This window comes from Penicillium macrosclerotiorum (genome assembly GCF_028827735.1).
Source record: "Penicillium macrosclerotiorum strain IBT 26536 chromosome Unknown utg000014l_segment0_segment0, whole genome shotgun sequence".
Lineage (NCBI taxonomy): Eukaryota > Fungi > Ascomycota > Eurotiomycetes > Eurotiales > Aspergillaceae > Penicillium > Penicillium macrosclerotiorum.
The window spans coordinates 198,088-223,820 of NW_026643093.1; the positions used below are offsets into that span (position 1 = coordinate 198,088).

General features: G+C 50.7%; 7 protein-coding genes across 7 annotated transcripts; 3 read left to right on the plus strand and 4 right to left on the minus strand.

Annotated features, from left to right (window-relative positions):
• Positions 1-3,831: 3,831 nt before the first annotated feature.
• N7462_011648 (ADP-ribosylation factor-like protein) lies at positions 3,832-4,813 on the minus strand (the record flags this gene model as incomplete). Its single annotated transcript, XM_057083362.1, has 6 exons — positions 3,832-4,105; positions 4,170-4,241; positions 4,336-4,398; positions 4,458-4,477; positions 4,595-4,667; positions 4,764-4,813. The coding sequence occupies 6 exons, from the start codon at positions 4,811-4,813 to the stop codon at positions 3,832-3,834; spliced, it is 552 nt and encodes a 183-aa protein (XP_056927775.1).
• Positions 4,814-6,100: 1,287 nt separating this feature from the next.
• Positions 6,101-9,911, plus strand: N7462_011649 (DNA-directed RNA polymerase I core subunit RPA135; the record flags this gene model as incomplete). The annotated part of the gene is made up of 2 exons (XM_057083363.1): positions 6,101-9,041; positions 9,103-9,911. 2 exons carry the CDS (start codon positions 6,101-6,103, stop codon positions 9,909-9,911), a joined length of 3,750 nt encoding a protein of 1,249 aa, XP_056927776.1.
• A 1,774-nt stretch (positions 9,912-11,685) lies between these two features.
• Positions 11,686-12,435, plus strand: N7462_011650 (uncharacterized protein; the record flags this gene model as incomplete). The annotated part of the gene is made up of 1 exon (XM_057083364.1): positions 11,686-12,435. The coding sequence occupies one exon, from the start codon at positions 11,686-11,688 to the stop codon at positions 12,433-12,435; it is 750 nt and encodes a 249-aa protein (XP_056927777.1).
• An 881-nt stretch (positions 12,436-13,316) lies between these two features.
• Positions 13,317-14,921, plus strand: N7462_011651 (GMC family oxidoreductase; the record flags this gene model as incomplete). Its single annotated transcript, XM_057083365.1, has 1 exon — positions 13,317-14,921. The coding sequence occupies one exon, from the start codon at positions 13,317-13,319 to the stop codon at positions 14,919-14,921; it is 1,605 nt and encodes a 534-aa protein (XP_056927778.1).
• A 3,879-nt stretch (positions 14,922-18,800) lies between these two features.
• pre2 (proteasome core particle subunit beta 5) lies at positions 18,801-20,188 on the minus strand (the record flags this gene model as incomplete). Its single annotated transcript, XM_057083366.1, has 6 exons — positions 18,801-19,136; positions 19,206-19,315; positions 19,388-19,400; positions 19,506-19,661; positions 19,739-19,846; positions 20,057-20,188. The coding sequence occupies 6 exons, from the start codon at positions 20,186-20,188 to the stop codon at positions 18,801-18,803; spliced, it is 855 nt and encodes a 284-aa protein (XP_056927779.1).
• A 400-nt stretch (positions 20,189-20,588) lies between these two features.
• Positions 20,589-21,514, minus strand: N7462_011653 (Eisosome component PIL1/LSP1 family protein; the record flags this gene model as incomplete). Its single annotated transcript, XM_057083367.1, has 2 exons — positions 20,589-21,002; positions 21,086-21,514. 2 exons carry the CDS (start codon positions 21,512-21,514, stop codon positions 20,589-20,591), a joined length of 843 nt encoding a protein of 280 aa, XP_056927780.1.
• A 1,096-nt stretch (positions 21,515-22,610) lies between these two features.
• N7462_011654 (uncharacterized protein) lies at positions 22,611-24,681 on the minus strand (the record flags this gene model as incomplete). Its single annotated transcript, XM_057083368.1, has 3 exons — positions 22,611-24,209; positions 24,283-24,543; positions 24,646-24,681. 3 exons carry the CDS (start codon positions 24,679-24,681, stop codon positions 22,611-22,613), a joined length of 1,896 nt encoding a protein of 631 aa, XP_056927781.1.
• Positions 24,682-25,733: the final 1,052 nt, after the last annotated feature.

The window sequence follows — 25,733 nt, forward strand, 5'->3', positions numbered from 1 at the left end:
TTCGTACGGTCGCATGTTGATTCTATAAAGAATCGAAGCTATTGAACTGCTATACTATCGGTTATCCAACCGTTTAGCGATATAGTAATAGTAGTTCTTAGTGGTAGGTTCTCTGTTTGATTAAACCAAGATTCCATAAAGATGCCGTTGCCTTTAAAGATGAACCAGGGTTCCATCTGCCACCCGTCGGCAGCTATACACTCGATAGACGTAATATTTTCGCCTTGGTCTGGCTGAGGAAGGTCTACTATCTTCCTACTACTACTACTACTAGTAGTAGTAGTAGTAGTAGTAGTAGTAGTAGATATAACGTTTCTAGACCTTCCTTCGCCTGGTTGAAAGCCGCATTCATCAAAGTTATAGACTAGACGAGCAGGCGTTGTCTTCTTGATCGTTTGGGCTAGTAGATCGTACCAGTGCTGTAATGCTGCTGGATCTTCTGCTAGTATTCGCTTTGATTCCTTCGTATACTGCTTAGTAGGCCCTAATTGAAGATGTTTAGGAAGCCTATTAATAAAGCGATACGCCCACATCTTGCTAACCGACGGCTTCCCGACGCGTTGGCATGCACGATTCGCCCACGCTTCTAGTATCCTAGGAGTGATAGGCATATAGCAATCGTTCATATATTGAATCCAGCGAATCAAGGCTTCTTCTTGATAGGCTTCTAGGGCCTGTTTAGCATTGCGTTTAGCTGTATTAGGCCCTGATCCTTTTTTAACACGGCGATAGAGAGTGCTTTGATTAACACCAAATTCGCGTGCTAAACGCGCTATATTCGGCTTCTCAACGCGTGATGCAGCTAGGCAGGCCTCGGCCATACGAGATTCATCGAACTTAGGCATATTTAGATGGTGGTGTTGGATAGGGAAGCAAAAAATAGGAGATAGGAGAAAATTATGCGTCTGTGTGTGGTTATGCATCTGTGCGTGGCGCACCCACAACCCGGAAGGGTTGGGGGGGCGGTGTAAGGCACTAATAGTGCCCTGGAGCTAATTTCCAAGAGCCTAATTGGAAAGATTTTGCGGCGTCTATTGCGTGTACAGATCGAGATGAAGCGATTCATGGCAGCGAAAACACAACCAAGCGGCTTTGGGTAGTGGATAGTGGGGTGCCTAGGTGTTCAAATTTCCACTCGGCCAATTGACTCTCCACGATTGGCCTTTCAAACTTCGGGAAGATACTTTCAGCATACTGTTTTCGAAATATTGACTATCTGATCCTTCAGGAGATCTCTTCGGCTGACTTGATCGACTCTCCCTGAATTCCCTTCTCACCACTTCTTCAAAATCAACTCAAACAAGGTGTACTCAATGAATCAGCGGACGCCCAGTAGATATATACAGCAGTAGGCTCTGTCGCCATAGTTCTGGCGACAATTATACCTAGATTTACTTCCCTGTGATTTGAGAGGATGATCTACATGGTTTTTACATCCCTCTCAGCTAAGATCTTTGGACCCTGGACCGTGAAGTGGTTTTGGCCTGCTGCCTGGTCATAGTCGACCCACACTGGTTTACCCACCTGCTCCATAGATAGGGCCACTTAGATATTGCAACCTAGTAGCGTTGAGTGCGAGAGCGATAAAGGGATGTCCGTTTGTCCCGGGCGACACTGAAGGAAGCCCCCGTGAGAGGTTCGCTGTGGCCATACTGAATTGTGTATTCCTGTTCCCAAGTCAGTCAAAAAAGCGGATACCCCTATCTGAAATCCCCAAATAAAGCTCGATCATCGCCCGTCTCTTGGGCTGACTGGCAATAGGAGGGTGATCCTTGTTCAGATGAGACGGGAGAGGGTCCTGACTCGGATAAGAGGACCCATCCAGTTTACGCTTCCGAGACAGAACAGACTGCATGATGATACGACAACAAGCCTCCACTGGCCAAAGCTAAATCAATGCGACCATGATTCTGTCGCAGTTGGGGAACCATCTAGGTGATTACCTATAAAAATTCACAAAGGACAAACTTATCCTCGCAGGATTGAAACGATATGAATATCATTTTCGGAGGTACGGCCATTACAGTAAGATTCTGGTTTGGCTAGTTAGTAGTTGATCATTTTTGAGATTATCTCCTGTAGAAATTAGCTGTATTCCGGTGGCTTATTTTTTTTTTTTAATAACCGATACCAGAATAAAATTGTTTTCTTTGACAATGCGTCAATGGTGAATATGTCGAATTGAATATCGCTCAAAATATGGGCTGAGAGGTACAATTTCGGATGTATGGAGCGCGAACTCAGTGCCAGATCTAGCTTTGTAATTTCCGGGCTAGTCGAAGTTTGACCCCTAGATTTCTTGATATTGGATATCGGAGCAAGAGCTGACGAGCAAGAAATTTCAAGATATCTTAATCTGCTTCTTTTTTCTTTCTTTCTTTTTTTCTTTCTTTCTTTCTTTCTTTCTTTCTTTCTTACTTTGGAAACCTTTTCATGAACTGACAAACATAGATTTTTTTGTGACTGAGGAGATAAGTCCTATGAAATGGACTAAAATTTTAGCTTTTATCCTGGTTGTATATCGCTAGTATTTATTCGGGATATTTGCCATCATGGTAAATGAAGGCAGCCTTCTGGTATCCTGCTGGAATACTACGAGTCTCCGATAAGGGTTCCAGTCAATTGCAGATGCGAGAGCTGCGTGGAAATGCCACGTGCTTTAGGACTTAGTGCAACGCACAACCGTGGTCTCGTCCTTGTCACCATCTTCTAATCCCCCGTCCTCCAGGCGATGGCGCCCCGGCCGGGATCGAGTGCAACATGCCTGACACGAAGCTTTTCCAGATCTCGTTTTTGTTCTGCAGACGAAGCTTTTTACGGCTGTCATATGGTTTGCCTTCGCCCGACTCGGTCATCTGCTGCTCGGCCTTCGAGCATGTAGCGATTTGAGCTGTGGTCTGATCTAATTCGCGGTCTTCCTATAAATAGCCTTCCTCTTCGTAGATAGCACGACTAGCTCGATACAGTACTTGGCGCAGGTCCACCTGGATTCATGTACTGTAGTTCACCGTGGCCCTTTTTTTGTTTTTCATGTGTTGGCGGGGAAGGGGCGGCCTGCTGATTCGGGGCCCTTCAGCTGCAAGGACAACGCATCAGTTGGTCCGTGTGCGGTTCCGTTTATTTATGCCCGGCAAACGCCAGCGTGTCTGCCATCTTGTTTGCTACTCGGACTTTTGAAATACAATCTTCACGCCAGTGACCGCAAGGCCCATTCCCACCCTTGAAATTTCCTTGAAAGTCTGAGAAACACCCCGCATAAGGCTATCAAACACAAAATCAATCAAGAACAGAGAGATATTATGAGATCAGAGATCAGCAATATGCTGCAAAAATGCGACTGAACTGCAACCAAAGAGGAAACTAAAAAAAAAAAAAAAAAAAAAAAAAAACAGGTGATATATTGCTCATTTACCGCGGAATGATGAAGATCGTTTTGATTGGGAGAACTGGCACCGGGCCTCCGATCCCAAATTGCATGCTCCCAAGCTGAAAGAAGAAAGAAAGAAAAGGAAAAAAAAAACGAAGAAAAAATCGAGCGGAAACAAAATCCGCATAAAGTCGTTGACATCGTCACATCTGGGGGCTGCGAGCCAAAAAAAAAAAAAAAAACAAAAACGCTAGGAGTCTACGGGATATAAACACGCTCTCCAAAGAAGGGAAGGAAATGAAAAGTCCCCCAAAAAAGCAGAGGCAACAGGAAATATCGCTCTCAACGGCCGAATGGAGGAATCAAGATCAGAAAAATAAAAGAGGAGAAAAATGAAAGCAAAAGGGAGAGGACGATGATTCGAGTCCTGGGTGATGCTGATCGCAGGGCAAAAATTATACGTTTCATCGGCTCGCACGGGCGATAAGCCAGTGCAAGACCGCATCTAGGTTAGTTTCCTCCTTTGCACTGATCCCGTAGCAACTGACTTCACGGTGGGTGATGGCTCTGAGATTCATCGCATCGATCAGCTCGTCGACTGAGAGCTTGACCGGCAGATCTGACTTGTTGCCCAGCACCAAGAGCGGAATACCATCGAGGGTGGGCTTGTTCATCAGCTCATGCAGTTCCTCGGTGGCGGCCGGCAGGGCATCTTGATCAGCTGCATCCACGATGTATCTAATTATCTGCGATCAGTACAGAGACTTTGCGCTTGGCCGCGAGCGATGTAATCGGATCTTACACGATCGCATTGACACCCCGGCAGTACCGCTCCCACATTGGGCGAAATCGAGGCTGGCCACCCAGATCCCAACTACGAACCCAGCGACAGTTAGTTTACCTATGCCCTTGCTCGCGACGCCATGAGGAGACGGGAGGGAGGGAAGGAACCGATGGGATGATCCTACCATTTGAGGGTCACATGGCCTTTCTGGACTCGTTTGGTGTTGAACCCGATGGTCGGAATGGAACTAGGACAGGGGTTGTGAGCAGACGACAACGAAGCACCGCCGATGTGGGAGCGACCTACTCGACCGTGAATTCCCCGCCCTGCGCACAAGAAGATCAGCAGACGATTCGGAGTTATGTATGCGGAGGCGGGGCGAATCATGAAAAGGGGCCAGGGGACAAAGACATAGGAGAAGGGGGGGGGGGAAGTAAACCTACCGCCAGCACGCGCAGCAAGGAGGATTTGCCGGCATTTTGCAGGCCGATCATGGTGACATCCATCTCCGTCGCCCTGCAGGAGAACAGGCCCTCCGGTATTAGCAGGCTTCATCTGCGGGGACGGGCCGGGAGCTGGTCTCCCGAGAACCGTCGGCGACGGCCCACTTACCAGAACATCCTCAAGAGCCAGTCATAGATGGAGCGAAAGATCCCGGCCATGTTGGGCTAGTTTGGGGGCAGGCGGAATTTCTAAGAGGAAACGAGAGCGCGAACGAGGACGCTGGCGGCGGACTCGGGCGGTTCAGGTGCCCGGGTTTCCCAGGTCCAGCGGTGTCGAGGCGATGACGCTGGTTTCCCGATCTCCAGGCGGGATCCAGAACAGATGCACAAACCCAATACCCAATACCCAATACCCACGTAGAAAGCGAAGCACGGAAGAGGGCGAAGGGAAAGAAGGGGGATTCGGGGAGGAGTTCAAAGCAGATTGTGGGCAGCGACCAGCTCGGAGTGGGGTCGCTGCGAGGCGCGATACAAGGGCTTTGTTGGCTTGGGGTGGTTTTGGTTGGCTTCGTTGGCCGGCGGAAGGAGAAGTTCGGAGGTTGGAGGTGGACGCGGCTAAACACGACGTTTGAAGGTGGAAGTCCTGGAAGTCCAGATGCCAAAACCCGGAACACACGAAAACCAAAACCCCCACTCAGAACAAAAACCCAGGGACGGGGAGGGGGAGGAAAAAGAAAAAGGGACCTGAGCGCTATTTGACAATATGCCCTTGAACGGCGCGTAGTAGGATGGAAATACTCGAGATCTACGGGCACACATGACCGCTGCCGTTTGAGGGGCGCTTAGGCTCGCGGCCTGACGTAGCGCAGTCACGGCGCATGCAGAACGCACCCAGAACCCGGAGTTCACTAGCGCTTCAATCGGCCAGGATGAAGCCTAGAGGATCGAGCGGTCGAGGCTGACGGAGAGGCTGAGTGGGGTGGAGGGCAAGGGCGGCGGGAAAGCCCGCGATCTAGGACCGCCTGTGCACTACGAGTAACCCAGCTTCGTTCCGATTCCCCCCCCCCGGAGATGGTTGACGCCCGCGATACACACAATCCACGTCGAGCGTCGAGTCTCTGGATGACCCGGTTTTACTTCAAAGTCCCCAAATGCCAAGACTGCCGTTCAGATGACTAAGCCATCGGCCCTGTTCCTGCCTCAGGCTTTAAGAGTCCCATATCTCCACGTGATGATAGCACCGGCTCCACCTCGAAAAATTTCCCCAAGAAGTAGCCCATCTTTGCTCTCAGCAAGCTGCCATTGCCAGCGCAATTCCCTCGGTTCTTTGTATACCCCCTTGGGAGGCTGCGGCAGAAGGGCTCATTGCTTTCGTCGCCCGTGTTCCCCTCCAACTGCTCACGAGGGCCGCCCCGAAGACGACAATTCCGATTTTTCCCCTTTTTTTTTCTCTCTCTCTCCCTCTTCGACTACTAGTGCTGGACCAGGTCCGCGAGCTCCCCAAGCATGGCTCCTGCGCCCACCGACACCAAGTGGTCGGTTCAATTCGACTCCTTGCGACGAGAAAACCTTTTCAAGAACCCGCCCAAGGATCAAACCGCGTACCCGTCACTGGCCGAATCCATCAAGCCCCATGTCGACTCGTTCAATGCTCTCTTTGAAGACAGCAAAATTCTGGAGGCCGGTCTCAAGGATATCGGCATCAAGTCTTTCCTCGACGGCGAACCCGAGACCCCTGAACAAAAGAAAGCTCGCCAGGCGGAAGGCCGCCGCGCCCCGAAGCGCAACCGTCTGAATGTTCGCGTGAAAGAAGTTTTTCTGGAGAAGCCGACCCTGCCGTCTACCAACAAGTTCAGCCACAAGAACCGCAATATCTACCCTTCCGAGTGCCGAGAGCGACACTCGACCTACCGTGGCAAGCTGCGCGCGCGTCTTGAGTACCAGATCAACAATGGAGACTGGATGGAGTCGGTGCGCGAGCTGGGTCAGGTCCCCATAATGTTGCGCACCAACCGCTGCCACCTCGAAAAGGCGACTCCGGAGGATCTCGTCACGCGCAAGGAGGAGTCGGAGGAACTGGGTGGTTACTTCATTGTCAACGGTAATGAGAAGCTGATTCGAATGCTGATCGTCGGCAAGAGGAATTTTCCCATGTCGATTATCCGTGGGTCCTTCGTCAAGCGTGGTCACACTTACACCAAGTTCGGTGTGCAAATACGATCGGTTCGGCCCGATCAGACTTCGCAGACGAACGTGCTGCACTACCTTTCGGACGGTAACGTGACCTTCCGTTTCTCCTGGCGCAAAAACGAGTTTCTCATCCCTGTGATGATGATCCTGAAGGCACTGGTCGAGACCAACGATCGCGAGATCTTTGAGCACCTTGTCGGCAGTGCCACCTCGAAGGGCATGGAGAACACCTTCGTGACGGACCGTGTCGAGCTTCTGCTCCGAACATACCAGGCCTATAACAAGCACAGCCGCTATGACTGCCGAGCTCACCTGGGTAAGTGCTTCCGACCTGTTCTTGGTGTGCCCGCCGACATGTCCGACGAGGACGTTGGCACCGAATTTTTGCGCAAGGTCGTTCTCCCTCACCTGGGCAACCACAACGTCACAGAAACCCAGGACTATGATAAGTTCAAGATGATCATCTTCATGATCCGGAAATTGTACGCTCTGGTTGCCGGCGACTGTGCTCCTGACAACCCTGACGCGGTTTCCAACCAGGAAATCCTGCTCGGTGGGTTCCTGTACGGCATGATCCTGAAGGAACGTATTGAGGAGTGGCTGCGGTCTTTCGGTCCCATTGCCCGTGACTGGTCCATGCGCAACAACGGCGCTAGGTTCTCAGACCCTTCATTCGAACGGGATTTCTTGTCCAAGATTGTGAAGCGGTCCAACGAGAACATTGGCAATGCCCTCGAGTACTTCCTCTCTACCGGCAACCTGGTCAGTCCCACTGGTCTTGATTTGCAACAGACATCTGGTTATACCGTCATTGCCGAGAAGATCAACTTCTATCGATTTATCAGTCACTTCCGCATGATTCATCGTGGTAGTTTCTTCGCTCAATTGAAGACAACCACTGTGCGTAAGCTGCTGCCTGAGAGTTGGGGTTTCCTTTGCCCGGTTCACACTCCTGATGGTTCTCCCTGTGGTCTGCTGAACCACTTGGCGCACAAGTGTCTGATTTCCACAGACAATTTGGAGGTCTCTCACTTGCCCCGAATCCTCGTTCAACTTGGCGTACAGCCCGAGTCGTCGGTTGCAGTCGAGGATAGTGTCGTTGTCCAGCTGGACGGCCGTATCATCGGTTTCTGCTCGCCCAAGCAGGCCCAAAAGATCCATGACACTCTTCGCTACTGGAAGGTATCTGGAACAAATGACATTCCTCGTGGATTGGAGATCGGATACATTCCCAACAGCAACGGTGGGCAATACCCTGGTATCTACATGTTCTCCCAATCAGCGAGAATGTATCGACCCGTCAAGTACCTCGCCCTGGATGAGCTGGACTACGTTGGTCCCTTCGAGCAGCCGTTCATGGAGATTGCCTGTGTTGAGAATGACCTGATCGCCGGCGTATCCACCCACATCGAATTCACGCCGACCAATATTCTCTCCATTGTGGCCAACATGACTCCCTTCTCCGACTATAACCAGTCTCCCCGTAACATGTACCAATGCCAAATGAGCAAGCAGACCATGGGTACGCCCGGTACCTCGATCGCCTACCGTACAGATAACAAGCTGTACCGCTTGCAGACCGGTCAGACGCCGATTGTGCGGCCACCGCTGTACAACGCCTACGGCCTGGACAACTTCCCGAACGGTATGAATGCCATCGTGGCCATTATTTCCTACACCGGTTACGACATGGACGACGCCATGATTATCAACAAATCCTCTCACGAGCGCGGCTTCGGTCACGGTACTATCTACAAGACCAAGGTGCACACTCTGGCTGAGCGTGACTCGCGCCGTAGTAAGTCTAAGCGTGAAGTCTCTAAGCTGTTCGGCTTCGCGCCGGGTGATGAGGTCAAGGCCGAAGTTAAAGCTATCATCGATAGCGACGGCATGCCGCATGTCGGTATCCGGGTTAAAGAAGGTGATAAGATTGCAGCTTACCACAACGTGCGCTACGATGCCTCAACGGACTCGTACGTCAACGTCGATGGAGTTACACATTTCCTCAAGTACAAGGACGCCGAGGCCGGGTACATCGAGAGCATCCGCCTCATGGGATCAGAGAACGGCAATGAGCCGATCCAATCGCTCAGCGTCAAGTACCGCATCCCTCGTAAGCCTATCATCGGTGACAAGTTCTCCTCGCGTCACGGTCAGAAGGGTGTTTGCTCGCAGCTCTGGCCTGCCGTTGATATGCCCTTCTCCGAGAGCGGCATGCAGCCCGATTTGATTATCAACCCCCACGCTTTCCCATCTCGTGAGGATCTCCCTTCTCCCTGACATCATAACCTCTTGACCACAGACTAACAGTTCTCCAGGTATGACCATCGCTCAGATGATCGAATCCATGGCCGGCAAAGCCGGCGCTCTACACGGCCACCCGCAAGACTCAACCCCATTCCAGTTTTCCGAAGAAAACACCGCAACCGACTACTTCGGACACCAGCTCCGCAAGGCTGGATACAACTACTACGGTAATGAGCCACTTTACAGTGGCATCACGGGCCGCGAGTTCGCGGCTGACATCTACATGGGTGTCGTGTACTACCAGCGTCTGCGTCACATGGTGAACGACAAGTTCCAGGTGCGTACGACGGGTCCCGTCAACGCGCTGACTGGCCAGCCCGTCAAGGGTCGTGCCAAGGGAGGTGGTATCCGTGTTGGAGAGATGGAGCGTGATTCGCTCATTGCCCACGGTGCTGCCTTCCTGCTGCAGGACCGTCTGATGAACTGCTCTGATGCCCAGCACGCCTGGATCTGCCGTGACTGTGGCTCTTTCCTCTCCACCCAAGTCGCGGTCTCCGGATCAGGCACGTCCCGTCGCGCCGCCCTAAATCCCGGCGCTGCGGCCGCAGCCGCTAAGGCCGCGCCGAACCAGCAGAAGAATGCAGCGGCGAGCGCATCTGGCGGTGCTCTCGGCGGTGTTGCCGGTATTGTGCGCTGCCGTCGTTGTGCCCGTCAGGCATCCTTCATGGATTCCCGGGCTGAGGCCTGGGAGGATGGTGATGGACTGCGGTATATCGGTGGTGATAATGTTACTGTTGTCGCTGTGCCTGGTGTGCTGCGATACCTGGATGTTGAGCTTGCGGCTATGGGTATCCGAATGAAGTTTTGGGTGGACAATTAAGGCTTTGTGGGTCATAGTTATGCTGCTGGTATATGCCGGGCTCATCTGAGTCCACCTGATGCTGAAGTATCTGAAAAATTTCCTCTTTTTTTTGTGTCTTACATGTCATAGATGGAGCGTCTGCCTGGTTTGAGTTATATTTCTTTGCTTTTCTTTTCTAATCTGTTCATATTTGTACACACCTGTACGAACTGATTTCAATATATCACGCCTTTCAAAATAATCCCTGTGCTTCGCTTAACTGTATTATGACGGCATGTGAATTGAGGCTGAAAACGCCGGCCACGCTGGCACAATCCACTTGACCTGTTGATCAGCCCCGCCTTACAAGTACTGACAAGGGGCCTCTTCGCGTCATATTTGCTCGTGTCTTTGCAACTTCTCCGCACCATCCAGTCCTGCCGGTTGTCTCGATGGAGAACACGCCTAGGAGGACGCCTACAGGGCCACCACAAGCTGGGTCTGGAGCAACCTCCCCAAAGAGCTCTACTTCAGCGTCTCCGGCAAACTATACTCACAGCCCAGTCAACCATCAATCCGCACCAGGCGGCTCCGACCAGCCAGTCCACCTGTCCAGCTCTGCGTTTCCTCCGCGATATATTCCCAAACCCAGTCCCTTTGTGTTATCTGGCTCGGTCGGACCAAATCGTGCGATATCTTCGCCGCAGACCCCGAATTCTGCGCAGTCTGGTAGCTTCCAACATCCTACGGGGGCAGGTCTAGAGCCTTTACCGCCTGGTAATAGGTTTCCGCCTAGACAGGTAATACATGCTGCGCCCGAAGTGGAAAAATCAGGACGATGGCCATGGCAATGAGGTCAAAAAAGAGCTACGTACTGAGGCGCAATACTACGGATCTATGGATGGTAACGACTGTCTCGTTTTACAGGGCGGGGGAGCTTCTGGAAGTAAATTGGCACCAGAACAAGACAAACAATATTCACCGCCGGGTTCCCATGCAGGATAACAGAAAAATGATTAAACAGATCGAGTAAGTAATATAATTTGATTCCAAAGCCAGAGAGCGCTGATTCAAGTTCGAAATATTCATCAGACCCGACGAGTACGGCCTATAGCTGGCATTTGCAAACCATTGAATCAAAGAGACAATTCATGTCCATTTGATGGCGGGAAATTATTGATATTGCGTCCCATCTGAGAATTGATGCGAATATCGACTGTTCTTCAAGGAATGTGAGGGTAAAATTAAAAGCGAGAATGAGATCCGGTATCGGTTCAGTCATTAAATAGTCGTGATTTTACGTGCCTAATTAAAATCGAGTGCCTGGCATTCTCAGGTCTGAAAGGACCTGTTCAAAAGAAACCCTCCCCTAAGCGACCGAAGTATTGATTGTGTCTATTGTATTGGTTCTGAATATCTTATTTGTAAATACTTGAGTCTATTTTTTAGAAACCCAACATGTCGTGCATTCATGGTGTTTTCATCCAGTTCTATACCTATCAGTCTATACCTATCAGTCTCTTCGCTCGATATTTTTCTTTCACTTTTTCTGAGCCACAGGAGATGCCGGGTTCCTTCTCTTGCACTCAGGAAGCAGAGAGAGCACTAGACTTTAGTCCGCCATGTGAGGGGCGACGCTGACCCAATGCGATGCACTAGTCTAATGTAGCAGGATGTCGATCAGCCCAGACCCCACGGTCGAGCGCTAGTTAGAACGAGGTACTTTTGTTGAGTCACGACTAGCTTGCCTTTCCCCCGCTTCATCAACCATCAAGCAGCGATGGATTCAATAGGAAAGGGACGCAGTCCCAACATGCTGCAGAGACCAGCCTCTGGCGCAGAGCTTGCCGGAAGCCCGACTCCGATAGCAAATGCGGACTCATCTAACGATCCCCCGGACTTCGACGTCGCTGTGAACGACTCCGATCAACCAATCCAGTTATCTGGAAGTACCCGAGGTTCTGTATTTCCCCCCAAATATACGCAAAATGCCAGCAGTTCTCGCGGAAAGTCCTACCAGCAGAGCCGAACGGCACAGCTTGCCGATGCACGGAATATACAAGAGGCTTCTTCGTGGACGCGGGGCATTCCTGATATGCAACAGGAAGCAAGTACCGACATGCCCTCGTTCGTCAGACCAGTTAGACCGGGCGCCGAAAGTCCGGCGCCCAGCAGCTGGGTCTCACCACATAGAATACCCACTGCAACCCAGAATTCTCCTGCAGCGATGGGAACTCAACATTATCAAGGCCGGGATCCGCGTGAGGGGCAACCACGTTTGGTTCAGACATACCCCGCGAACTATTCGCATGTAAGGGAGGTGCATCCAGCTCCGATGCAGATGCAGCACGATGGCTATGTGCAGACACAGCAGACACAGCAGACACGGCTTGCGCAGGCGCAGGAGACCTATTATCATGCTGTGCCTACGGATAGGCACACATTGAGACAAGATCAGACTGATCATTCGCGCAATCCACGTTCGGTACAACAGCCGTTCTTCGACCAGCAACCTCCCATCCAGCACCCGCCTGCGAATCCCACACAGCGATACCAGTATTGATCGGAGGCGATGACAGATCCGGCATGATAGCTGCACTGTCATTACAAGTAGGATGTAATGGACACCCAAGCACAAACGACAGATTCAGATGAAACAGCGCAAGCAATGATGATCAATGGCTTTACAGAATTTTCGGTAGGTTGAAATTTGGATAATGATTTTTGGAGGCAGTTGACCTGATTTTGCGCCGGTTTCAATTCGATTTTGCAATTCTCTTTGGCTCTTCGTTTTCATCAGTTGGCATTTTCGCAGATTTTATATCTGCACATACGTCTTGGAATCTCTACTTTTGTTTTCCTCGTTGCGTGAGCTTGTACTTTGAAATTCTTCATTTTTCACGACTGAGTGATAATAACCTGAAAATCATATGAATTGATAATTTCAAGTTACAACAGTACATCGTTTATCTGCTTTAGCAAGACGATGGTCCAGTTATCTCTTTATCAAGCTTGGACCTAGTCAATGGAGTCCTATCCTATTGACCATTTGGTTCCAGCCATATAGGGGCATCGGTTAGACTCCGGTTGATCAGGCACGGAATTAATGGCAACGTGGGTCAAAATCCTTAGGCGTTGACATCCTATTGATACCTACCCAGCTTCGCTGTGACTTCCAGATATGATTACCCACATAATATTTGGGGGCCATTCCTCGGCATACGGCGATAAATCCGGATCTAAAACTTTCACAGGCGTAGTCCCCCGACGATCTGGCCTGACATTGGCCCTCAATATGGGGCCAAGTCGATCATTAGATATCCTGTACGAAGAATCCGACTCACATGATTGCTCCACGGCACAGCTCATAAAGACCTTCAATCCAACACGCAGCAATGGCACACAACATATCTCTCGATATTGACACTGCAACAATTCGACGATATGGGCGAGACCTATGATTATATCATCTGCGGAGGTGGCACTGTGGGATGTGTTCTCGCATCTCGGCTCTCCCACAGTGGGCACAGCGTGTTAGTCGTTGAGGCCGGACCCGAGGACTACAATAAGGAAATCATGAGTCCTGTCGCAGCTCCGCATCTTCACGGCACTCGTTTCGAATACAACATGATGACTTCCAATCAACCTGGACTGGGAAATCGCTGCATTCCGAACTACGGAGGCAAACTGCTATCAGGCTCGAGTGGTATCAACTACGGTCTTTGGACCCGCGGCCACTCAGTCGACTATGACTCCTGGGCGAAGTTAGCCGGGGATGACAGATGGAATTATGCAAACATGCTCAAGTATTTCAAAGTGACACAGTCTCACCATGATCCTGACGGCAGTCCAGAGAAGTATGGGTTTGGTGGTCCTATCTCGACAACAGCCGAAGCTTGTACATATCCGCTACGAAAGACCATCCGTCAGGCAATGCTGGATGCTGGCCTCGAATATAACCCAGATACAAACGGGGGCAATCCATTTGGGTTTGGTCCATTCACAGAGAACTGGAAGAATGGTCAACGGCAACCGGCCAGCAAAGCCTATGACCTTTCAAAAGCGGCAATTCTGACAGATACCGTCGTCGCTCGTGTTGATTTCGATGACTCCAAGACAGCTGTAGGTATCACTTTAACGGATGGAACCAGATACATGGCCACCAAGGAAGTCCTTGTCACATGCGGTGCTCTCAAGACACCCCAATTGCTGATGCTTTCTGGTATTGGGCCCCAATCGCGTCTCGCGCAGCACAACATTCCAACTATCGTGGATTTACCGGTTGGGGAGAACTACCACGATAAAATATCGACAACGTTCTTCTGGAAACTCAAAAATCCAGAAAAGGGATACGCACTCGGGTCCCCAGCTTTTAACAGGCCCGAGTTCAGAAACGGCAATCCTATAGAATGGCTTGCAACGATTTCTACTCCACATGAGGAGCTAGTCAAGGCCGCACAGGTAGATGGGCTCGACGCAAGAGATCCATGCCTCCAGGAGCCCCGAGGAAACGTGGAGATGATGATAGCCTACGCGCCAATTGCTGGTGGAGGATCCGAATTCCGGGTCCCTTTCGACGGAAACCATATCAGCAGCCCCGTCGTGCTTCTTCTCCCGACCAGTCGAGGCAATATTACCCTCGCCAGCACGGATCCCATGGCCGACCCGATATTGAACCCGGCCTATCTCAGCACAGAGATGGATCGGGCCACAATGCGCGCGGGTATGCGGCTCGCCCTGCAGGTGATGGAGACAGATGCTGCTCGGGAGGTCGTCGAGGGCGAGACTCCGCCACCAGGTCACGAGCCACTGACTAGCGCATGCACAGACTCGGACCTGGACCGGCGGATGCAGATTGTGGGGAGTAGCTTTTTCCAAAATGGAGGAACAGCCGCGATGGGTTCGGTGGTTGACACCCAGTGCCGAGTTAAAGGCGTCCAGAATCTTCGCGTTTGTGATGCTAGTGTGCTCCCTGTGCCGTTGGCAGGTCATTACCAGGCACCGATGTATGCTTTTGGAGAGGCCGTAGCGCAGATGCTACTTGAATAGTGGAGATGGATGTCTTCTAGATTTCAGTCAACTTTGCGATAGCATGGGATATCATCGTCAGAAAGTAAATGTACATGAATGAGACACAACTTGGAGACATACGATGTGCGTATATCAGGCAAGTAAGTAGTTGCCTGAGAGTTACACCACTATCCCTCTAATATCAAAATCCGTGGATTTTGATATCAAGCTAGTTTCATAAACAGGTCTGTTGGCTGAAAGATTGCTGGAGAAATCCACCGTGTATGATATACATAATAAGTCCCAATACGTTTGGTTTTGGTATTAGAGTTTTCTTCGGCAGTTGTATTGCAGATGAAAGTATACTTCCTAGAGCTTAACTACGTTTTCACCGAAGTCTTTCAGAAACCCCCATTGTAGATCACTCTTCCCACTACTGCTCTTCCAATTGTTGATTTTCCCAGGAAAAAAATCTATTTTCCCAATCAGCGACGCGTCGTGTCCAATGACCACTAAAATATCCTCATTGCCATCAAAACCGCAAAGTTTTCGTATCGAGTCCTTCGCTGCTTTTTCATCCACTGTTGCTTCCACCGGCATTTCATAGAATGGTGTTTCACAGCTCTTCTTTGGGTGGATGTCATGGTAAAAGGATTGCGGACAACAGTTCAGAACAGAGTGTGCCCTACTATCGAGAGGGACCAGTGGCGTTGGTCGGATCACTCCAGGATAGTGGCAGATATCTCCACCTAGAAAGACGAATGTGTCATTTTGAGGATGCTCGTACGGGGATCCAGAAGTAAAGTGGGAACTTGAGGTTACTCTCGCTAGTGCCGCAAGATGTCCGATTGTATGCCCAGGAGCGTTGAGTAAAAAAAAGCTTCCATCTCCGAAATAGTCTATGGCCTGGAATTCACCAATTGAAATTCCGGTAGAACTATGGCTGAAGCATAATTCCTGGATTGCATGTTCCTTCCAGTCCCGGTCAATCAGAGAGGATCCAGTATTGATAGGCCACCCTGGTAAATATGTCTCTTGGAAGCCTGGTCCCACTATGAGTTTGGTTTCCTTCGGTAATTGGCTTAGATCGCCTAGATGATCAAAATGATGGTGGCTCAGAATGACTGCCTCAATGTCGTTCAGATTGATGTTGTTCTCTTTCAGTATGTCTGTGACATTTTTCGCCACGGTCAAATCCCAGCCAGATTCGGAGAGGAAGGTCTGAACTGCAGGCGGCAATGCGGACACATCCTTTCGAAGACCCAAGTCGAATAAAATCATTCTCTTTGTGGAATGATGCTCTACGAGGAAAGAGAAAGATGGCAGGTTGAGCGTTTCATGCTGCTCAATGGATGGGGTGAGGAGGTGAGAACATGGCAGCCGCATGCGAGTGCTTAACAATTTTTATTAGTTGAAATATCTGACATAGGGATGCAAATTTTTGGAGCCTTGAAAATGTTGAAAGATATAGACCTCTTTGGAGATTAATACGTACTTGTCGATGACTGAGACATTCACCGTCGAACCACGCGGGATCTGCAGAGGCGGATACTCTGATCGATGCATCAAAAACGTATGCTGGGCTATTTCTGTTATCGAGGACAGCGTCAAAAGCAAGAGAAAGCAGTTATGAATGAATCAATCGCCAATCTACTAAATGAGTCATCATATTAGAGATCTGGGGCATCTTGGAGATAGAATGACTCATTTACTTCAGACGCGCCTGGAAGTTCTTGTGGGATCTCAATCAAATACTTCTAGAGCCAAACTCGGATTGCTTATCCTCAATCTGATCTGATCAGAGTTAATACTTTGATGAATAAAGAAATCTCGAAAGGCGGCAGCAATTTCTCTTTCACTAAATATCACAAGACCCGGGGTCTTCGAACAATCAACTGTGTTTCGTTCCTCCACTCCACTTTCAACCCCGCATTCCGGCTCTCGCAGTTCTGCTCCGAATATATCGGGGTAATAGCGCATCGATGTCTTGCATGCTTTCGCATGTGGACTACAGACCATGACCCTCTTGCCACCATGCCCTCGACAGAATTGGTGACCCCTATTTCTGGGCCTCGAAGTCCTACTTCGTCCTAATCTAAGAGGAGAGAGCGGGATTTTCGTCGCTCTCGCAGATGCTGATAGGTCGCCGGAGAGACAAGTCGGGAAATTTCGCCGCAAACCTTCCTCGTAGCCCGGAATGCCGTGCTCGCAAGATCATATGTGATGAGAATCGGCCCACTTGCACCGAGCGTTTGAATAGTGGGCTTGAAGGCAAGTTCATCGACGGTCTTTTTCGTCCACACGCCTTTTCCTTTCCCACCGTTGTATCTCCCCGGGTCAAAAGTTTCCCTGAAGCACATTCTTCGGGGGAGCTACGCCCTACTCAGGACTTATCAAAGCCCCGGATATCATCCGTGCAACCGAGTAGGTTAAGCACCCAGCCCCGTCGCTGCTGCCCGACCAACAGCAAGCAGTAGCAAATGAAAAAAAAAAAAAAAAAAAAAAAAAAATCACTAACTTCTTCGTGCATTAAGTGGTTACACGACAACCATGTCGATTAAGTCCAAATGATGTTCCCTTTGGCAAAAAATGGGTCTTCCGCTGAACTACACGGGGCAACTGGTTCTTCAATGCATCGAGGAGCCAAACCAAGAGACCGTATTCTTCCAGGCTCTTATTCGGTTACTGTGCAAATTAGTTACCCAGCAATATGGTACCTCATCCAATTGGGCTGAACTTGATCTGGAGTTCACACAATGGTACCAAGCATTGCCCCCCAGAGCTCTTGGTCCCAATAGGCCAACCCCTTCCCGCTTCTCTGAATGTCTCTCAAAATTCATCAAAACTCGAGGCTTAGTTTAGGTCAGAAACAATTGCTATCGCCATTCTGTATTACCATATGGCAAGAATCATATTGCGGGGGAGTCAACCACAAGAACTATTTTTTTCTATGCAGCCAAACAAACCGCATGATTTTCTTAGCTCCTATAACTTGTTACAGAAAACCCTTCATCAGCATGCAATGGAGATCATTTCCATTGCGCCAGGGGGATGCCCAATGTCAGGGTACAGAAAAATATGACTCAACTACTATATATGGCTGGACGATGTTTGTTATGCTCTAATGGGCGACCAACTGTTGTTCAATTGCTGAAACAAATTGAAGAACGTCTTGATGTATTCACAAAATACCGATTAAGATATCTTGCAGAGGAATGGGGTACCCCCTTCGAGTCGATATAACAGTTTTGACATGTTTCCACCGGATTCCAATAACACGAGATATTCTAATTATAGAGAAATAGTTTTTTTTATTCCAATCCCAACAGTTTGTTCATCTCAACCGCATCACTCTCGGCAAGGTTCATTAGATCAGCAACAGGCTCAGAACGGTGAGAAATAAAGACATAATTGGTTCCAAAGGGTTTTCTAGCATCGAATCTGAGCCGCATGATATGGATACCAATGACGATTTTCGCACTGTAGGACTTCGCAACAGCCCGCTATGGGATTGAGGCTAACATATTTATCGATGGTGGATACATTGCTCAGTAAAAGGTATACAAAATAGCACTATCGGAAATACAAAAAGAGCGAGTCCCTCTCATCAACCTCTACGTAATGGGGTTTAAGCAATCGACATCGTGCTCGCCGTGGTCGCAAAGAATATGTGTGGTTCGGATCAGGCTTTATCCTATGATTATTCGCGTTCACTGCAAGCGCCGGGCATCCGCTGGTCCAGTTTGAGGATCTCTTGGACAGTGCAGAGAACTCCAGATTCTTGAGCGAAGAAATCATTTAGTCTACACCCAGGTTTTCCATACTACCAAGAAAAAAAATTTCAAATCGAAATGAAGTTATAAAAGACCCATGTTAAATCCTAGCATCACGATTCAATAATACAAATCTACGTGCCCCTCACAACTCAGAAGTGACGTTCGAGAACTCGCCACGCTCCAGCTTCGTCTTCCAGAAAATGGGGTTCATATCGTCGAAACCATGGTGCACCCAGCCCTCTTCCTTGACGTGATAGCAATTGATGAAACCACCTGAGTAGGCGTCACGGTGCATGGCAGCCAAAATAGCCCGACGGCCCAGGTCCAACGCCTCCTGTTCGGTCAAGTCGTACCGGTAGTTGGCGTCGAGCACACCGTAAGCGAACGTTTGACCGGATCCAACACAGAACAGGTTGCCGGGCAATCGGGTGCCATCCGAGTCGATATAGTAGAGCGCGGGTCCTTCTTGGGGGGTCACCTATGAGAAACGAATATTAGATATGGACCGTGCATTTTGGGGGTAATATCTTATTGGTGCAAGCCATACTCCTGCAAGCATAGTTCCCATGCTCAAGCCGTAACCTTTGTAGGCGTAGGTCAGGTTGGCGAGGATCTTGGAGGCAGCGGCGACGGTGATTCGGCGCTTGTGTCGGATTTCTACAGCCATGTCAGCAAGCCATGTTCCGTGACTTTGGTGTGTCGAAACGCCTGGTGGCGCGTTGTACTTACCATGGAGGGTGCACTGTTGACTCAAATACCGCAACCAATATTGGCAATCCTATCGATTAAATCCCATGAGCACCTCAGCCATCTCTTAGAAAACATGTCTTCTCGCCCAGGCACTTACCGCCGCACCACCAGCCATCGTGCCTAGAAGACCCGGGGTGGGATCATTTGTGGGTTTGTCCTCGCCGCGGCTCAGCCGCGACACGGGAATGACCTTCTTCACTGTCTGACTGGCGATCCAGTTTCCGGCGGTTGCTCGAGAATCAGTGCACACAATCTGTTAATCACAGAGTAAGAATTATCAGTATATTGTTTTGATTCGTCAGCTATTATGCAGCAGGAAAGAGAGCGTACGATGCCGCCTTGGAATCGGAAGGCCAGGGTTGTTGTTCCGTGGGCAAGCTTGATCGGGCAGCTAGGGTTGGAGTGGTCATCGGTCATAGCACGGAGGAAGGCAGAAGACTAGATAATGCGAGGAAAGACACAGGTCAGCGATAGATCTCGGGCTGATAGGTTGGTTGGGGTGGTCGGAGCTCCGCTCGCCGCCGCATCGCTGCGAGGCCATCATGGGGGTCGGAGCGGCTTGAGGGACTCGAACAAAGCCACCTTGTTGAACCCTCATCGAATCCAAAATGAGGACAAATATGTCTTGACGGTGAAAAGAGGACTCACGTTGTCGACAGGAGGCAGACTGAACTTGAGGGACAACGGAGGGAGGCTCTCCGTAAGGTCCTGTTGCTCTTGCTCTGAGAAGAACTCATTCTGATGGGGCGGGCGTGAATATTGGGCAACAAGCTTGTCCATGATGTGCGAATTAAATAGAAAGTTGGAATCGGAAGAAAAGGAGTATTGGTAGGGGGGTGAATGAAGAACGAGTCGCAGGTTTCGTGATGGAGATGAAGCTCCGCTGGAGCTTGGGAGTTCCGCGTCACTTCGGGCGCCTGGAGTCACGTGAATGGACATTATAGGTACAACCGATTCGCATAAACTCAACAACTCGACTAACATACATCGTTTCCCGTATTTCCAACAGTATTAACTAGAGCCAGTCTCCCCTGACCAGGCGCCATTTCTGTCAAAAGGCGCACTAACATATAAATTCCCCCAAACAGTGAACAAGTTTACACAGGACCACGAGACATGGCTACAGTATGTCAATACAATTTATTGCGGCACCAACAGCTCATTCTTCACCTTGAGTCCCTCAAGATGCAAGAGGAGCTGTCTCCAACTGCCTCTCGGAAGGTGGGACTTCACTCCCTGCGGGTTCCTCGTTGATACCATTGGCATCGGCCAAGCTTTCCTCGTCGTGAGGGGTGATTCCGTTTTTGTGGGCTGCGTCAACTTCATTGACCCCAGTGGCTTCGCCGCCTGCGGAAGATGTGATGGGATCCAAGCTGGGTTCCCACGCGCGTAGATCGTTTTCGGCGTCCTCGAGAACCTGGCGTGCGTCGAGCTCATGGTCGTAAGCTGCGCGGGAGTCTCCAGGTACGACTGGGGAGTCGTCGATGTAGTTCAGCAGCCGACGGGCATGGCGAGCGAGAATAATCTGCTTCTCTGCACGTTCAACTACAGCGGCCAAGTGGATGTCAAAGGCTTCCTTGATCTTTTGCCGAGTCTATCGGAGAGAAAGAGAGAGGAAAGCGACGGTTAGCAAAATGTGTACGATCATATCAAGCCATTGTCCACGAAGCAACATACAGTATTTGAAAGCTGTGCCTCGGCAACAAGGTTCTGCGCCTCGGCGCGCACAAGCTCGTGCTCCAGCGTCGTGATACGGGTGCTGGTGGGATCCTTATACTTGAGCTTGGCAATCTCATCCGTGACCTTTTGGCGTTGGTCGCGCGACGGCTGCACGGAGGCCTCCATATTGCGAATATGCTTGAGAACCCCGCGATAGTCCTCCAAATTCTGAGCAAAGATGTCTTCTTGCTCGCCCATCTCAGCTAGCATCACACCGAGCTTGTCGGAGATATCGGAGACGGCATCATCCTCGGTTGACTCGCCCCATTCCGACAGCTGGGAGGCAATGGAGGTACGTTCACGGCCGGCAGCCTCATGCGCGCCGATGGCCGAGTTCTCGCTCTTGATCAGACGACTAAGCTTACGGCTGAGCTCGGGCTGCTGCATGCCCCGGAAGGTAGCGATGCTGAAGCGGTGGCGGCCGCCTGCGGGTTCTCTGCGCGATCGGATCGACAGAGTGCGATTCCTAGTTGCGGCATGTCAGTGAAAAAGCACAGCGAATAAAAATGCACTGAACAAATTCTCTCTGCGTACATGGTGTCTTCTTTCAAATAGAGCAAATGAAGTATGGGTTATATTGCGATATCAGGTGTAGGAGGTAATGGGGGGAGAATGGTACAAAGCGACGTTTCGACAAGCGTGTGACACGGAGTTAAATGACGACGGGGACCCGAGCAGGATGGCGCCTGCCCATAGATGACGATGCGCCAACCCTAATTCTGGTCGTTGCGCGACAGCAGGAAGTGCAATCCCGGTGGTAGCGTGACGTCATGACGGGGAGGGGCGGATGGTGAGTTCACGCGCCGTTCCGATTGCAGTCGATTGCATGAACTTTCAAGGATCCGGTCTTGTCGGCAGAGAGGCTTTGCTCGTTAATTCGCCTGGAAGCTCTAAAGCTTCGAAGCTCGTGCTGGATCCCTGCGGGGATCGCCGGTTCTCCACATTCGGCTCGCCATTGATCGAGTGGAACGAGGCATGTCGTTTAATATGCTTATATCCACACCCAATAATCGGTTAATCATAGATCTAGCTGAGAGCGAGGGCACCAAGCCAAGAAATAAATTCCCCGTAAAAGAATGGCTCGGGATGCACCGGACTTCATCACTTTCCTAATCGGGAAACCAGCTCCCAACCCAACCCTACCCAGTTAAGATAGCGAGACAATGTGATGGAAAACAGACACACAAGTATAATAAATATCATCCATAGACCGAACCAGATCAGTCCAGGAGCCATAAGATTCTCTGTCAAATTTATTATACACCACAAAGAGACGTCGGATGCAGAATGCAACCGTCCATCAGATCGGATCCAAGACCTTCCTAGCCACACACCGACAAACACCCAGAAGCAGGCAGATAGGGCCCGCAGTGTGCTAAAGCAATCAGGGGGGAAAAACAAAAGCAAAACATAAATCAGCCATAAGAAGCGCCTTCATACGTAACAGAATTGCCAGCCTCGGCCCGCAGCCCTCAAGTTAATTCTAAGAAATCTCGTCCGCATCCGGGTTGTGAGAATGCTCATTGTCTGAGGCATGGAAGGCATCACCGAATGCCGAATTCTCCAGGTCAGGAAGGTCAAGCTCGTCATTTTGTTCGGTATAAGCAGCAAGTGCATCGCCTGCGCTATCAATGTTGGTGAAATCGTCGAAGTTGGTCGTCTCAAGACTTGCGTCTCCGGCTTCAGGAGCCGGTGCACCTTCTTTGCTTTCATCATTGACCATAACCCAGTCGCCAGTCTCGCCGGTCGCGCGACCGGCAGTGAGCTGGTCACCCAGGTCCATCTCGACGTCGGCTGAGATCTCAGCGCTCGGCATAGGCTGTGCAGGTGCGCTGCCGTTGTTATCAGCAGCCGGGCTGCCAAATTGGTTCAACAGGTGCGACTCTCCTTGATCCAACATCATGTCATTGGTAAAGGATTCTGGCTCTTCTTTGTGCTCGGGTTCGATCTTTTCTAACAGACCGCCCTTCTCCACACATGAAACCTTGGGTTCAGGCACGATCTGTTTCTTCCACGAGCTCTCTACATCGCGCACCACATCGTCGACTCGGTATTTGGCCTTGTCTTCCACGTACTCTAGCTGGGGTGTTTCATCGTCTTCGTTGGGAATATCAATTCGGCCTTCCAGTCGCCAGACCTCTGGGCCAGTTTGGGTGGGGTCGGTAGCAGCCTCACGAAGGCGCAGCTCCGCATCCTTAAAAAGAGAGCTGCGGTTGAAACGCTCCATCCGCCGTGCGTGTTGCTTCTTCAGCTTCTCGATCTCAGCGGTCATATCGGCAACCTTCTTAGCAACGCGGTCCGCAAACTCTTCCGCCTTGGCTGGTTCCATCTTAGTCGCATCCGGCGCATCGCCTGCTCCTTGGCCTTCTCCACTAGGCCCAGGTGCATCGAAGAAGCCTGCGGTCAGAGACTCTAGCTCACCCTTTCGACCAAGGCCAAGGGACACTGGAGCAATCTGCGAAATAGCATACGGGGACGCAAAGATTTCCTCCATCCATTCATGATGCTGCACGTAGCGCATCTTGCTGACCTCCCGAGGTGTCACAAGGTCCAACACATCGCCGCTTGAAACATCCTCATCTTCCAAGGCGAAATCGGCCGATGCAGCAGCGACGGCGGCCGATGAAGCACGATGTGCGCGAGCTGGTTTTGGCTGGGCTGGAGCGGGCACTTGGTGCCCCTGCGGCGGGTAAAAACCTGGCCGGGGCACCTGGCCCTGGGCGGCTTGGTAAGGTTGTTGGGGCGGTGCAAATTGCTGCGGAACGGCCTGTGGGGGGAAGTTGATCGTAGGCCAGTTGTTTCGGTCATGAAGCAGAAATTCTTTACGGAGAAGCTGGCCCTGACTCTGCAAGAATCGTCGCTGGGCCATCATGTTCTGCACCGGCGGGGGAACAGGGATGCGGTTCGCGGGAACATGGTCTTGCTGAGGTGCGCGCGAATAATGAACAATCCACAATGAGGGATCAGGCTGGGGAGCATTCGGGATGTTGCAGGCGACAATGCGATAGCGCTTGCGGCAGTGAGTGGCCACGGTTTCGTTCGGAGGATGGTAACCACTGCGGTGGGTGTACATCTCGACAGTCTATTTTTTTTTTCGCAAATTAGCCTTTCTCGTTCAGCAAATGCGGCCGGATACCGATGGAAGGGTACCGTACGTATCCTCGGACTTCGAAGGGAACAGCTTGCTCCACGTCGGCCCAGACATGACCGTCACTGGCGAAGTTGGCGCCCATATGGCCATGTGGCTGCCATGTTAGCATCACAGTGCCATCAGCTGGTCCATCCAAGAAGGTCCAACTCATAGGTTGTGACTGGCAGATACGAGGAGCGCTAGCCAAATATTCCACGGCCGTCTCGGTCGGCATCATGTGCATATTGGGGTATCGATTGAGCGACACAAGGTGCATGTGCGGCAGCTGCAGTCATGGAGACAAGGTTAGCCGTTAAATATCCAGACGTGACATTCTGGAAGGGTTGGTCCTAAGGTGTGTCGATTAGACTTGGGAGGTTGGTCTTACCAATTGCTGCGAGATACGGGAAGCCGGGTCATCCATCTTGACCACACCCCTTTTTCAGGTATCAGATCAGATCAATGGAATCGCGTAGTAGTAGTCACAGGAGTGTAGGGGTCAATGGGGATGCATCCGATGGGGGGGCCAAGCGGCGAGCGCGGGTCTGATGAGGCCGGATGGAGCTCCTGGCAACGCGACGCGGAGGATTTTTGACGCGGTACGGAGAGCGTGGCAGACTAACAGCGCACTAGCACCTGAGGAATCAGGCAACAAAGGCCGGCCTGCCCCGTTCGCTGTCTTTAAATGTAAGTGTGCCATTGTGGCATTGAATATGGCGGTGATGATATCGAATCTTTTATGATCTCTTCTAGGATCTTGAATTTTTGTTCAATCCAGCATGACTGTTCTGTGGTGGTCAACCAGGGAATGTACCATCCGCTTCCACTCCGAGCCCCTGGTCGAGATATTTGTCATGAAGGCGATAGCGAAGAAAAGCAAAGAGAGTATTGAACCTAGCATTGGGCAAGAGGGTTGCCGGGCATGTGAAACGATTGAAATCCTTCCCAAGGACGTTACAATAGGCATTAGGTTCATTCCCGGGCGTATATATAGTGGAAACTCGGTCCGCAAAACTTCCCCCTTAGTTGCCGACGCAGATACTGCCGAGTGAAAGGGAAAGTGGGAAGGGGGAAAAAAAGGCAGTACGACCGGTAGGATCTTCTAGATATAGCCTGTGGTGGTGAAACCAAGGGGAGTCAATGCCTTGAGACAGGACTATATTCCAAGAATCTTTGGACCCGGGAACTTCACTTTTCCATCACTTTCAATATACGTACCTTCTGAACCCTATCAGGACGTCCCAAGCCCCCCCCCCCCCCCCCCCCCGGCTACTCGAACGAAATCGATTTCAACTTGATCATAAGATTGACTGCCTCGCTTACTGGTTCAGCTCTCTGCCCCTCAGGACCCACGGGTGATCTCCACTATTCCATTCGCTTGCGCTACTCCACGCGGGGAGAGGGGAAGGAAGGAGACGGATATGTAACCCATCCCATTCATCAATTCCCCCGGTTCTTCGGTACTTTGGCCTCCAT